The following is a 14,840-nucleotide window of genomic DNA, read 5'->3' as shown; positions in this document are numbered from 1 at the left end:
TCTGTGTTTTATCCTTCCTTGTTTTACTGATTAATACATTTGTCTCATAAAGGTATATAAGTGTTCCTGTCTTCCCATAGTTCTTCTGCCGTTGACCTCCAATTTATTGTTCATCTTTTCCAATTTACACTTTTCTAATTATCATTGGTGTGGAACATGTTCATAGTATCATACATTTAGAGTTAGAAAGGATCTAAGAGGTTGTCTGTATCATTTTACAGATGAGTCCCAACAAGTTAAATGATTTACCCAAGGTCATACAGGTAATCAGTAAAAGAAATAAATTTTAAACTATGATCTCCTGACTCCAAATGTAGTGTTAATACTAGACTATATGCTGCCTCTGTTTTCACATGGTCATCTCTATTTTGCAGCTTTTTAAATCTTCCAATAACTATTGATTATCTCTAAAGGAATGGCCTTTAGTCGTGTATTGTGTCCATTCATTTTATATTTTAGATATTACTGATAGTTAATGCAAAGGGAGTTGGGTGTATTTGTTTTATTTTGTTGGGCTACTGTTAAATTTCTCTTATTTTCTCTTTATTGATTTTTTTTTCTTGGAGAAGCTTCTTAACTCATAAAATTTATATGAATGTTCCCGTTATCCCATAGTTCTTCTCACATTGACTTCCCTTTTGTTATTCATTTTTTCCAATTTACAATTTTCTTATCAGTGACGTGGGACACAACCCTACTTTAAGGGGTCATGTAGTTGACCTTGGATAAGGCCCTTTCATCTCTAAATCTGTGATGCTAAGTTTTCTGTATTGGAGTTTGTGGTCACTTCTACCCCCAGTTTTGAGAAGAATCTCTCCTGCCAAACGCCACCCCTATAATTATGAAAAAAAAATCACCCTTTTCTCCTTTGTTTTGTGCTATGAGCTTTTATATTCTTAAGGAATATTCATTTGGAACTTGTAGTATGGTATGTAAAATATTGCTCTACTTTGTAATTATTAAACTGCTTTACAATTTTCTAGCTGCTCTTGTCAAATAGAAAGATATTCCTCCAATAATTTGTGTTCTTCGCCACTATTTTTGATTTTCTGCTTCTTATTTAATGTCACACAGATTTACCTTTCTGTTTAAAAAAAAAATCAGTACCCAGTGGCTTTGATGATAACTTCTTCATAATATGGTTTGGGGTCTGTTAAAGCTAACCTTTTCATTCCTAAATAATGAAAGGATTCACTGGACAGAAACACTTTTTACCAGAAATAAATGGTTTGATACCCAAGCAAGCAAGAGAACAAGATCCTAAAGCCCAATTTAACAGAGGAATATTGATGAAAAATCCTTGCAACGCAGTAGCAACTTGCTCAGAAAATAATTCATTTTGACCACTTTTGGGTTCATTATGGGAATGCAAGCTTCAACATTAGGAAATAGCCTAATTAATCCTAAAAACAAAGGAACAACAAAAGCCATACAAGGAACCTAAAGCAGATTGCCCAGATTATGCTATGCAATTGGATGTACTTCTCATTAGTCCCATGGTCTGTATGTATATCATGGACTTTAATTTGGAATGCTGGGTTCAGAATCGAATAGCTAGGAAGAGAAAGTTGTGTTGCATTTAGGAAATTTGCAGTGCTTTCAGTGAGCCTGTTCTCCAACAAAGCATACCTTTTTAATATTACTACTCTTTTGGTGTTCTTTGATTCATAGGCTTATTTCACCACTGTCTCACAAAAATTGTGGGTTACCCAAAGGGTAATTGATGTAATACATGTAATTAAATAAGCTGGAACATATGATCAGTGGAATGAAATTGTAAAAAAAAAGACATCATTCCTGACATGGATCATCAGAAAAGTAGGTTGGCATATCACCCAGCAAGAGTTAGAGATAGTAGATGGATAACCTGAGTGTTATTTTTATATCCGTGAAATATTAGAATGTCCAGATTAAGAACATCAAGCATTTTTGGCAGTCTGCTGGTCTAAGAACATTTAGATCACTTATGAATCTGTGCTAGCAGAGGAAGAACACATGCACATGCATCTGGATTCTGTTTTCTCTTGAGTTGGTAGATTGTGTGTGTGTGTGTGTGTGTGTGTGTGTGTTAATAACTAAAATTAAAAACCCAAGGACCTTATTTCATTGTAGTCTAATGCTACCACTGTCTCTTATGCTGGCTTTCAAGTAACAAAGTAGTGTGTGATGGTTGTGGAGGAGAGAGCCTGTTGATCTCAGTATCTTGCATGTTTGTGGCATAGGCATTCACTTGAAATGACATAACAATAAAAACAGTAACTTACTTTAATATCTCACTTTGGGATTTATAAGGTACCTTAAATACTTTATTATCTGGAATTGTGACAGTCTACTTCTCCCAATGAACTATAAGCGCAAAAGGATGTTCCACCTTACAGTTATAGAACTGTCAGCCCATACTATTTACAGATACTTATGTAAGTGCTAAGAGACATAGAATTTTACATGCCTCTTATTAATAGCTAATTCTTTCTTTATAGATTTGTAAAGCAAGGTCCTGCTTTGAGTTTTTTAGTACATAATTTAATTTGCTGAATTGGGTCTTAGCCTGCTTTTACTCAGTGATTTCCCTTCTTTATTAGGAGCACAGATTTTATTGTTGGGCCATTACAGATTAAATTAGTTCAGCTCCTTCATTTTACTGATAAGGAAACTGAGGCCCAGAGAAACTCAATGTCTTGCCCATGATCACTTATGTAATAATTACCTCAGAAATCAGTTATTTTAAATCCAGTAATGCTACCATTATCTCTCTACCCACTCATTAATTGCTAGTTCAGCCTTTCATAAGTAAATTCCTTTGTTTATAACAAATTCTCCCAAATTGTAAAACTCAGAATGATGTTTATCTTGCTCCTACACAGTGTTATAATACTGGTCACTTGGAGAATGATATTTCTGGATCATGTACAACGCTCGCATCTTTGGAGTTTGGTGAAGGTAAGTGCTCTAGACACAGAAGGGGAGAAGTGCCTGAGATACTGATTTTTCGTGTGGTACCCTTTTTTCTTTGTAGTAGTCTTCTTGGGGGGATATGTTGTGTCTAGAATTACTCAAGTTTACAAAGAAAGAAACAACTAACCATGAATTGAATTTTCTATAATTCTGCCTTTTTACATGATTTTTTTATGATATCTCTCAAATAGTCCTTTTTAGTAAAAAGGGATTGAGAATTTCAGTAAAAATGCCCAAAGTATGTTATTTGGTATGGTCTCAGGTACATATACAGGAAGTGGTACATATGGTCCTGTTACATGTGAACTTCATTAATATACCAGCTCCGTCTTTTCAGTCTCATCAGTAAATAGTTATAAAGCCTTTCCTGAAGAGAGATCAAATGAAGATAGACTCAAGTCTCTGGCCTGGTCATGTCTGAACGTACCTTCTCTCCCTACCAACCCTCTTTTATTTCCACCCTTAGTCACATAGTTATCTGTCCACTCTTTTCAAAGAAGAGACTAGTTTATAGATATTGCATATGCAGAATTGAGTATCTTTGGTTGTTGGCCAAAGTTCTTGAAACCAAATTATGTAGAGAGTAGAATGTTGATGATTTCATTTTTTGACTAATTAAAAATACTGAGAAGGAGCCTTGGAATCAGAAAGAACTGAGGTGTACTTCTGCCAAATAGATATAGAAAGCATTTGTTAAGAAGTACATACTATGTGCTAAGCATATGTATCTGCCACAAGTTTGTGCGACCACAGTAAGTCACTTAACCTTTCCATGTTCTGCTCAGTGTTTGGAATTCTAAAGTTACAGAGCAGTTACTGGTCTGAATTGGCAGGGAGAGTTTCTACATTTAGCCCACACACATGAAATCATAGGTTTAAACCCCTCAAAAGGAGGAAAAGCTGACTACAATGATGTGTGGGTCAGACATGGTCTTAATTGTTTCTTTAACTGACTTAACTAATAATTAACTTTTTGGTGTGGCTTCTGTTGCTATAGAATTATAGACTAGAGCTATTCACTGTTAGAAATGGAAAGGACTTTAGAGGTCAGCTAGTGTACTGTGTTGTCCAATATGGCGTCATCCTCTTTGTCCAGCCTCTGTTGGAATTCTGAGTTCTGTCACCATCTCTCTCTCTCTCTCTCTCTCTCTCTCTCTCTCTCTCTCTCTCTTCTCTTTCTCTCTCTCTCTCTCTCTCTCTCTCTGTGGGTTACCCATTTCACCTTTTTTGAACAACTCTTTGTAGAAAGTTTTTCCCCACATGGGGCAAAAATCTGCTATCTTCCTACAAGTTCTACCAGTGTCATTCTTTCTAGGGTCAAGCAGAATAAGTCTAATTTCTCTTTTCTTCATGTCAGCTACTTCATCCCCCCTTTATGTAGCAAGGTTTTGGGTCACTACATCACCCTACTCACCCTTCTCTTCATATGCTCTACGTTGTCAGGATCCTTTGTAAAATATGGTGCCTAGAACTAAACAGTACTGCAGCTGCAATCTGTTTAGGACCATTACAAAACAATTCTAACCTTCATTTTTACTCTTCTTCTGTTAATATAACTCAGGATCATGTTAACTTTTTCATTTCTTCTATTTCACACTCTTGACTCATATTGAGCCTTGGATTCCACTAAGTGAAAATTTTTTTTTTCAAATGAACTGTCTTAAATGTCTCATCCATCCTATGCTTGTATGTTAATTTTTTTTTTATATCAAAGTGGCCATTAAATTTTAACTTGTTAGATTTAGGCCAGTGTCCTTACCTTTCAGAATTCTTTTATAGCTTGATTATATCAATCAATATGCTTATCATTTTCAGTTTTCATTGGTATGCCATCTGTATATCTTCATTCAGATTATTGAAAAAATGTTTACTATGACACGTCCAACAATAAGAGTCTTGCTGTTCTATACTAGGGAACTTCTTCCTCATTAACAATCATTGATTAATTATCAGTCTTTAGGTCTGCTTCCAACCAATGTTACTATTATCTAGCTTATGGTCTCTTCATCTTCACAAGCATATTTTGAGATGCTTTGTTTAACTCCTTGAAATCTGTGATACCCAATGATATTGTGGGAGTGTTAAGGTATTCACAGCTCACCTGTCAACATGTAAAGTTGAAGTCATAATTTTTCAAGACAAGAGTTCTTTTTTAATCATTTTGAAAATATTTTATAAAATTTCAAGCCTCGTACATTCTAAAAGAAGCTACAAAAAGAAGCATAGCTAAATATAGGCCTTTTGTTTTTAAAAAAATTATTCTGTTTTAGTCCTGTTAGACATTTTTTAGTTTTGTTTGGTGCCCTTAAAAAGAGTCCACAGAATCATAGAAACATAAAATTGAAATCATCTGTTTTAAAATCAGCCTGAATAGGAATCCTTCTACAACATTCAAAATAAATGGTTATATCTTCTGTTTGAAAGCTTTTCTCTACTCATCCCTGAATTGTGAATTATATTTTAACTTTTCTGGCTTGAATTACCTGAGAGATTAGGAATGAACCTCTCTGGAGAGTATTTTCTCCTTTTTTATCATTTCAGAGATCTGATGATGGCACTAGGATTTTACTAGCTAAAAGATAGAAAATTAGTTTTCTTGATGAATAGAGCCATTTAACCAGTGATCCAATATTTAGCTAATATTCCATGTTCCTTATTAGTCGCCTAAAGAAGACATGGGAAGTATGTTGACACATTTCAGTTGTGATTCTTATTAACTGTGTTTAAGGAAAATATCAAAGAATAGTATATTTGATTTTATTTTCACATTAGTACAATGCAGTGTCACTTCTTACCTGAGAAAGGAGGTAACAGATGATTAACAGTTTCTTCTGTTAACATTTTCTTGTCCTTGTCATAGGTACAAACAAGGTCTTTGAAAAGCAAAGAAAGCGAAAGAGACAGAGGCATGTTCCTACACATTGTAAGAAAGTGAGAAATGAAGAGTCTTTACGGGAGGCACAAAACTCTGAGGTACAACTGGGTTCTAGGCTATGTCCCTTCCAAATGGAACCCCTCCTTTATTAGTCACTTCTATTTTCTGTAGTTTCCTTTAACAATATTAATAGAAAGAAGCAGCCATGGTAAAATATAGAATACATTTGCATAAATGATGTCTCGGGATGGCAAGTGTGGGCCTAATCATTTCTAAAGATCTTATCATTATGTGCTTTAGGGGTTAGGATTAATTATGCAGCAAAATTACCAATATTCAGCATAATTTTTAAATTTTAAAATAAAATTTCATTTTAAATAAACATATAGTCTTGAGTGGATTCATATTTACTCCACTTATATTCTCCTTAGTGAAAACAGTTCAGCCTACTTAAATTTTCCAACAATAGTTTTAAACCCTCAAAGAATAGTACTAGTTTGGGAGAAAAACTAAACCTGAGTTTAAAATCAAAGTCCTTTCATTTACATTGCATCAAAATAAATTTGATGCTTTTAGGACTTTTTAGTTACCATTTCAGAGAGTCCTGGGACTGTTCAGGTCCATACCAACCAACTTTGATAGAAGGACCATTTTTTTCCCAGGACAAAAAGAATGAAATGCCCAAATGGTGCATTTTTTAGAAAACACAACTTGGAAGGAGAAATAAATAATCAAATGAACTTAAGAATGTTTTCTCTCCCTTAGTGAAACCTTAAAATGGAACAGCTCAAAAAGTTCCAGTGGAACAGCCTCAGAGCAGTTAGTGCCAGGGCATGAGGCGCTCACTACCTGCCCAATCACAGCAGGGTTAGAACTAACATTGCATGCAGTCCGCCCGCGTGATTGGCTGAATATCTGTAAGTGCTTATGGTTAGACAAATAGCAGCCCAGTGGGGAGGGGGTGGTCAGATGGAAGAGATACCAATGATCCAAGTGTGCTGGGCTTTTTTTTCTCTTTCAAGGGAGAACCAGTTACTCCTAGGACTACTACAAACCCCAAAGATGCCATAGAAGAGAGTGTGGAACATGATCATGGAATGCCTGTATCTAAAAAGATGCAGGCTGAACGTGGTGGAGGAGCAGCTCTCAAGGAAAATGTCTGCCAGGTAGAAGTCTTTTGTGCACTTAATGTGGTCTTGCTGAAAATATGCCCTTAGAAGACCCCCTTCCTGAAAAAAATGTGGTCAAATCAATTAATATTTGCAAACTACTTGCTGGTAGGACCTGCGTTATGATCATTACTTTGGCTGTCCAGGCTCTGTCCTGGAAGTTAAATGCATACTTTTGTCTCTTCTTTTTGTAGTATTGATCACTTCTTAAAAATTTCTAATTCTCAGGTACAAAAAGATGCAATAAAAATTACCAGATGAATTAATGTTGTTAGCAGTCCACATTCAAAAGATTTTATTAGGAATATTCTTTAGTTATATCTTTTGTATTAGATCTAGACTAGCCAAGTTTGGTAAGACATCCCTGGAGAATTGACCACCAGACAAAGTTTTTGGATACAACATATCATGAAAGCATCTTCTAAGGTGTGGAGGATTTATAATATGCATCAGTAGAAGGTATAATCACACAGACAAAATCTCAGATTGTTGAAGTCTTGGAACAGCTTTCATTAACTGCTTCTAATGCTTCATCATGATATGCAGACCTTGCAGGATTTTTTTTAAGACTGTGCATGGGAGTTCAAACTCTTATGTGGCCTATTAAGTTGAAAAGGGTTTCAGATATAAACCCATAGTCCAGCTGTTGTCTAACACAGCTAAAAGTCAGAGGTTTTCTGTAGGTGCTTGGCTACGAGTTAGTGAATTTTTTGGTCACACCAACTCATGAAACTCTCTGTTAAGACCTAGAAGTGATTGTAGTCTCATCAGTGTAAGAGGAGTACTTATCCTTATAAAAATCACCGCTCCTTGAACTGTTTTTCACTAATCTTTACTCAGACTGCTCTGATGTCTTCCTGCTACTGATATGGCACGGAAATTCTTTTTGGCAAACCTAGTAGAGTACAACCTCTCAGGTTTTTATCATGCTTGTCAGAATTTATCTTTTAAAAAAAAAAAAAGGAAGAATTTATCTACCAGCCTAATCACGGTGTCTTTTATCTAAGACCTGTGTAAGTATAGAGAAACTTATTTGGGAGAAATTGAAATATGTCTTGCTGATAGGAAAGCCTATACCAATCAAATTATTTTTGTGTATACTTGAAGTAACAGTATCTCTCACTTGTGGTCATTTGTCAAGTTATTACTATAAATACGGTTTAATTTGTTTTAAGTTTTTCTATAGATAAATATGTTTTCCTCCTAAACAGAACTGTGAGAAAGTGGGTGAGTTGTTGCTGTGTGAGGCGCAGTGTTGTGGTGCCTTCCATCTGGAATGTATTGGCCTGACAGAGATGCCAAAAGGCAAATTTATCTGCAAGGAATGTCGAACAGGTATATTGCACACAGAAAATGCTCGCATATGTTGTGAATTTTGGAAGTCCAGTTCTCTGGGGTTTTTTTTCAGTGGACTATTCCAGATATTTTAATATAATATCATATGATTTGGGGCTTCATAGGAATGATTGATAACCACAGGGAAATCATAGAAAAGTAGATTGTAAGAAATATAAGAGACAATTGAGAGACGTTATCCCACCTGACTTTTATTGGACAAATGTAGACTGCTACATTATTGTAAGTATAAACATACTTTCTGCCAAAACTGGTCTTAGAGAATACCCAAGTGGATCTATATTCTCTACCTTTTTTTTAATATATGACTGATTTATTGTTTCAAAGAGGGCTCATTTAGTAGGGTCAGTGTGGAAGTCAGCCTATATCCAGATGAATACAATATCATTGGAATTATAAAATAATAGAGGTCCATATTATTTGGCCATAAAGTCAGATAGCAATTTGTTTTATACTTGAAACTCTCTAAGGATGAATATTGCGATATCATTCAGTCTTGTGGTATAAAGCCCTCATCCCAAAGATGTCCATCTTCAGTCCTATCCTAAGTTTGTCTTTCTCAGACAGTTTTCTTTCAGATACTTACCAAATTTTGCAAGTTGCTTTGGTGAGGCAGTCTGGGATTAAGTGACTTACCCAGTGTCACACAGCTAGTAAGTGCCAAGTGTTTGAGGCCTGATTTGTACTCAGGTCCTCCTGAATCCAGGGCTAGTGCTCTATCCACTGTGCCACCTAGCTACCCAACAAGTAGTTTTTAAGTTGCTGAAAGCTGTTACACATAGTGTGACAGCCTGTACAGGCCCAGGGGAAAATACAAAGTATTTTATTTTGTTCGCTCTTTTAAAAATGAGAAGGGTATGACCAGTTCAGATTAGAAAAATTTTATTTTTCATAATTCCATAAAATCAAAAGTGAGGTCTTGCCATAACATAAGTAACTAAGTAAGGACCTAACACATTCCAAGTTAAGTACCAAAGACAAGTTTCAAGGTTTTCATATTATGATGGCTATTATTTTGTTTATTTACTTTCAGTTGGTTTTCATTCTAAGCTTAATAACCATCAGCAGATACAAACATTTAAAAATCATATATAAAACCACAGCTTCTAGATGAAAGCCAGTGTAGTATAGTGGATAGAACTTCTTCCCCCAACATCTATTAGCTGTGTGACTGTCATTTCTGAGTCTCATTTTCCTCATCTGTAAAATGGGGGATAATAATACATATAGTATCTACCTCAGAGTTGTTATAAGGATCAGAACATACTAAATAAAATCAACTGTTGTTTATTTTATAAACATAATATGAAGTTATAAATTTGTACATTCATCGTAGCAAAATAGTAACAAATTTGTGTTTCCTTGTCCTTTTTTAATCTTGTGGGATAGGGTGTGGGGGTATGAGGTAGATTTTGTTCATTTTTTACCATTGAATATTTTTGGTTCTATTATAAATTGTTCTGCATTCTCAACCATACCACATCATATATATCTTTGTGATATGAGTGTGTTCCACATTTTATATATTCTTCATATACTTTTGTTACCTACCTCACAGCCTTGTTATAAGGAAAAACACTATACGAATGTGAGCTTCTATGTGCCATTTCATATGGTCTGAGGTATTCTATTACAGGTGTACCAGAACTTGTTTAGATATTCCCCAATTATTGAATACATTCGTTCTTTGTAATTATTTTACTGTTATAAAACTATAAATAATCTTGATCTAGCTCCTATCTTCTCATTATTGACTTTTTTTTTGCCAGTTATTTGCTCTGTTTTGCTGCCCACCTATTTTTTTCTTTTAAACTGTTGTTTCTTAGGAATTCACACCTGCTTTGTGTGTAAAACCAGTGGAGAAGATGTCAAAAGGTGTTTGCTACCTCTTTGTGGAAAGTTTTACCATGAAGCCTGTATACAGAAATATCCACCAACTGTCCTACAGAACAAGGGTTTTCGGTGCTCCCTTCACATGTGTATAACCTGTCATGCTGCTAATCCAGCCAGTCTTTCTGCATCTAAAGGTACACTGACCCTGTGTCACTTTTATTCACTGGGACATAGATGAAAGGAAATTCTGACTGTCCTATTCTTTGACTGGATATAAATGTATCCCTTAATCTAGAATCCATCTCTTTCATTGTTATATCCACATTTAGGTATTTGGGTTGTTCATACATATGATATAGTTTTATAAGTAAAGCCAGTATAGATTTGTTTTTGTGGGTTTTTTTGGAAGGGGTAAGAAAAAAGGCTTAAAATTTAAGCAAAGAATTGAATAGTAGATAAATTCAAATCCGTTGTTTTATTAACATAAGATCATTTATATTCAATAAAAATATGCCTGTGGGTTTTGGTTTTTGTTTTTGTTTTGTTTTTAAATTTTTAACAAGCCTTTGAACTGATGTGTGACATTTTATTTTTTTTTTCTCATTCAAGTGACTATTGACAGACCTAATGTCGGTGAGAGGGAAGGTTGGAAATCATAAGGGCTAGGTTGTTGCCTAAACAAAAAGATTCTACCTTCCTACCTTGTGTTAGTTGATTCTTAATATGTTGTATGAATCTGCTGTTGGCCCAGAGCACCACGAAATTGTTGAAAAAACATTGTGAATGATTTTTATCTCTGCTGTTAATTTAGTTTTCTCACCTTGTTGCCTGGGTCATTTTCTTACGTATGATATGATGACATTATAGACTGGAATTAATATATCACATTACCAGTCACAGCAGACTTGAATGAGGTAGACATGAGGGGTTCAGCAAACCGCATACCCAACTACTAAAGGCTCTCAATTTAGGCTGTTATATGACTGGTCTAAGTATATTTACAGATACTTTCTCTGCTAAGCAAGGACAAATCATATTTAAGGAGTTTAATATGAGGTAACCCGGTGGAATTTTTCACAGGAAAAAAGTAAGAAGGAGGATTTCTGAACCTGCCTTTCAGACTGCCTTTGATGTTGTTCAGAAATGTTGCAGGGCACCTAGGTGGCACAGTGGATAGAGCACCGGCTCTGGAGTCAGGAGGACCTGAGTTCAAATCCAGCCTCAGGCACATAACACTCACTAGCTGTGTGACTGTAGGCAAGTCACTTAACCCCAATTGCCTCACCAAAAAAAAAAAAAAGAAAGAAATGTTGCAGAACCATTTTCGTAGTGGTCTCTTGATGCTATAATTCCTTTGGGTTACCAAATTGACCTTTTAGGGAAGAAGCCTGTTCATTTGTGTACTTGATTCAAGTGTCTGTATGTGTTTTACCCTTGTGTTCTTGTACTGCTAGGTCGCCTAATGCGCTGTGTCCGGTGTCCTGTGGCTTACCATGCCAATGACTTCTGTCTGGCTGCAGGGTCAAAGGTCCTTGCATCAAATAGCATCATCTGCCCTAATCATTTTGCTCCTCGGAGGGGTTGCAGGAATCATGAACATGTTAATGTTAGCTGGTGTTTTGTATGCTCAGAAGGTAAGGCCTTATAATGTTGTAAATTATATTTTTGTTCCCCATGTAAGTATGGCTAACTGATAGGTGCCAGTCCCAAAATCCAAATGAATTTTTGAGTTTTCAAGGGAAAAAATGTTGAGAGCAAGTAGGAAGGGGAAGCATGCTAATGTAGAACATGGGTTTTGAACCTCAGTTTAGTCATCGAGGGTCCATAGAAACCCTTAAGAACAGAGTGCATTTGACTAGGGTATTTTCCAGCATCATATGAGTTTAGAAAAGCCCCCAGCAACCATCCTTTTCATCTATTCTTGTAACCTACACTACAGTAGCTCCTGAATAGCTATAATGAAGCTGGTGCATTGGGTGCAGAGAAGCCTTCAGGTCCATCCTTGCTGTTGCTGGCACTGCATAAAAGGGTTTAGTGCTTCAAAGTGAGTTTCACAATTCAGTGACATAGGAAGAAGAACAAAATGCACTTCTGTAGTTTGTGGTAAGATGGGCTATTTGGGTCCCCGAATTTATTCAACCTTCACTTGAACAAATATTTTCAGAAATATTTTTAGAATTATTGAGAGCAGACTTTTCCTTCACTGCTTTCTTCCTATTCTCTTTTTCTTTCCTTCAGAGTTTTCCTTTTGTAAAATCCTCTTCCCCAGGTTAGTGCCATCCAGCCAGACTGCCTTTGCATACTGTTAATGTCATAGAAGGACTCTTTTCTGGCTTTCCCCTTCTTTGACCTCTGAATAGGAGTTATATTAATGGATAAGGAAAAAAGGAATACTGTGAAAACAGACCATGTTATTGTCTTTTAGAATGTTGCTATCCAAGTTCTGTGTTCAAGGTATTCAAAAGAAAGTCAGATTCTCACTAATTGACTTAGACTTTAAATCTACCTAATTATAGGAGGTAATGAATTGAGGAAATATCTGTTTATTTTAAGAAATCTGCAAAATGAGATCTTAGTGCTGAAAAAGAAGGAAAGCTGCTTATAATGCATCTTTATGGCTGTGTTAAAGTTGCTAGTTTATATGCCCCTACTTTCAAGAACCTCAGGTGCTCTTCATAGAGTTTAGAAAAGTTAAGGTGTTCCATTCAGGGATTTGGCTCAGAATGTTTCTTATCTATTTATGGAAAGCATATTTTAATACCAGTACTGAATACATGCAGCATTTAAGCACAGCTATGCGTACGACAATAAATGAGAAATGGAGATTGTATTTAGTTGCATTTCTTTGCTTAGTATAGGCAAGTATAACTGGTTTGACAGGTTAAATTTCAGTATTCATTAGTTTGTGTATATCACTTAAAATTCCAAGGGTGCAAGAAAAGTGTTATGAAAGTTAATCAACAAGCACTTATTAATAATGACTTATTTATATGTGCCAGCCACTGTGCTAAGTGCTGAGGATACAAAGAAAGGCAAAAGACAAAGTCTTTACAAGTCTCAAGGAGGTCGCAGTCTAACAGGGGAGACAAGATGCAAACAACTATGTACAGACAAGATACAGACAGAATAAATTAGAAATAGTCAACAAAGCAAAGACATTGGCATTAAGGAGGAATCAAGGAAGGCTTTTCTCATAGAAGGTGGGATTATATTTTGGACTTGAAGGAAGTTATGAAAGCCACGAGACAGTTCTGAAGAGGAAGAGAGTTTCAGGCACCAGGGACATCCAGAGTTCAGAATTGTTCAAAGAAGAGTAAGGAGACCAGTATCACTGGATACATGGTGGGGGGAAGGTATGGGAGGTGTTGGGAAAGTGTAAGGTATAAGAAAGCTGGAAAGGTAGGAGGGGACCAGATTTTGAAGAGCTTTAATTTCTCAAACAATTTTATATTTGATCCTGGAAGTAATAGGGAGCCACTGGAGTTTTTAGAAAAAGGAGGAGACTTGTGTTGTAGGAAGGCCAATTTAACAGCTAAATGAAAAATAAACTAATGGGGAGAGGCTTAAGTTTTGGGGAAAGGGAAGATGCTCAGCAGTTATAGTGCCTGCTGTGTTACTGTGTGCTAAGCAACTTACGAATACCTCATTTGATTCTCACAACTTTGCGAAGTTTTTATCTGTATTTTACGTTTAAAACTGAGACAAAAAGAGGTCACACGGCTAATATGTGTCTGAGGCTAGATTTGAACTTGAATGTTTCTGACTCCAGGGCCAGTACTCTGTTCTGCTATCTAGTTGCTTAGTCATGGAGACCAACCATCAGGCTATGTTAGTTGTCTAGATGTGAGATGATGAGGGCCTGCATCTGTGTGGTCGAAGTATCAGAGGAGAAAGGGAGCATATTTAAGAGATGTTATAAAGGAAAAATTGACAGAAGTTGGCAGCAGATTGGATATAAGGCGTGAGAGTGAGGAGTTGGGGTTGCAAATCTAGCTAACTGGGATTTAAAACTAGCTAACCGGGTTGTACCCTTAATGATAGGGAACTCAGGAAGTCTAGGGGGTTGGAGGGAAAGGTAACGGGTTCAGTTTTGGAAGAGTTGAGATTAAAATGTCTAAGAGGACATTTTGTTCAAAATGTCTAAGGAGTAAGTTGAAGATGTGAGGTTTGGAGGTCAACAGAGAGATTAGGGCTGGATAAATTGGTCTGAGAATTGTCAGCATGAATCCATGAAAGTTGATGATGTCACCAAATGATAGAAGAGATGAGTGCCAGGACAGCCCCAAAAGACACCTATGTTTATCATACTTCACAGGTTGAAGAACCAGCAAAGGAGACTAAGAAGGAGTAGTTACTTGGGAAAGAGAATCAGGACAGAGTGGTATTTACGAAAACTTAGAAGAGAATGTTAAGGAAAAGAAGATGATTGTGGCAATTAAGAGAACATAGATAACCTTGGAGTGATCAGTTTAAATTGAATGATGAAGTCAGAAGCCATTCAGCAAAGAGTTTAGAAGTGAAAGGTAAGGGAATGAAGGCACATTGTAGCCAACTTCCACTAGGAGTTTAGCCACAACAGGGATAATGGAGATAAAAGGATACAGTGAAGGTTTTTTCAGGATGGGGACATGTCTTGTAGGTACTAGGGAAGC

General features: G+C 36.1%; 1 protein-coding gene across 8 annotated transcripts in view; it reads left to right on the top strand.

The window, feature by feature from the left end:
* NSD1 (nuclear receptor binding SET domain protein 1) overlaps nucleotides 1-14,840 on the top strand; it is a 166,487-nt gene that overhangs the window by 112,938 nt on the left and 38,709 nt on the right. For all 8 annotated transcript variants that reach the window (XM_020998552.2, XM_020998554.2, XM_020998559.2 and 5 more), the window contains 6 exons: nucleotides 2,865-2,940; nucleotides 5,816-5,928; nucleotides 6,853-6,996; nucleotides 8,211-8,334; nucleotides 10,182-10,382; nucleotides 11,643-11,822. In XM_020998552.2, the coding sequence (XP_020854211.1) occupies nucleotides 2,865-2,940; nucleotides 5,816-5,928; nucleotides 6,853-6,996; nucleotides 8,211-8,334; nucleotides 10,182-10,382; nucleotides 11,643-11,822 (838 nt within the window). The remainder of the gene's footprint in view (nucleotides 1-2,864; nucleotides 2,941-5,815; nucleotides 5,929-6,852; nucleotides 6,997-8,210; nucleotides 8,335-10,181; nucleotides 10,383-11,642; nucleotides 11,823-14,840) is intronic.

The sequence above is a fragment of the Phascolarctos cinereus genome, unplaced genomic scaffold (assembly GCF_003287225.1).
Source record: "Phascolarctos cinereus isolate Bilbo 61053 unplaced genomic scaffold, phaCin_HiC Scaffold_2;HRSCAF=192, whole genome shotgun sequence".
In the NCBI taxonomy this organism is placed as follows: Eukaryota; Metazoa; Chordata; class Mammalia; order Diprotodontia; family Phascolarctidae; genus Phascolarctos; species Phascolarctos cinereus.
Note: the sequence above shows the minus strand (reverse complement) of the source record. Positions and strands in the feature narration are given on the sequence as shown.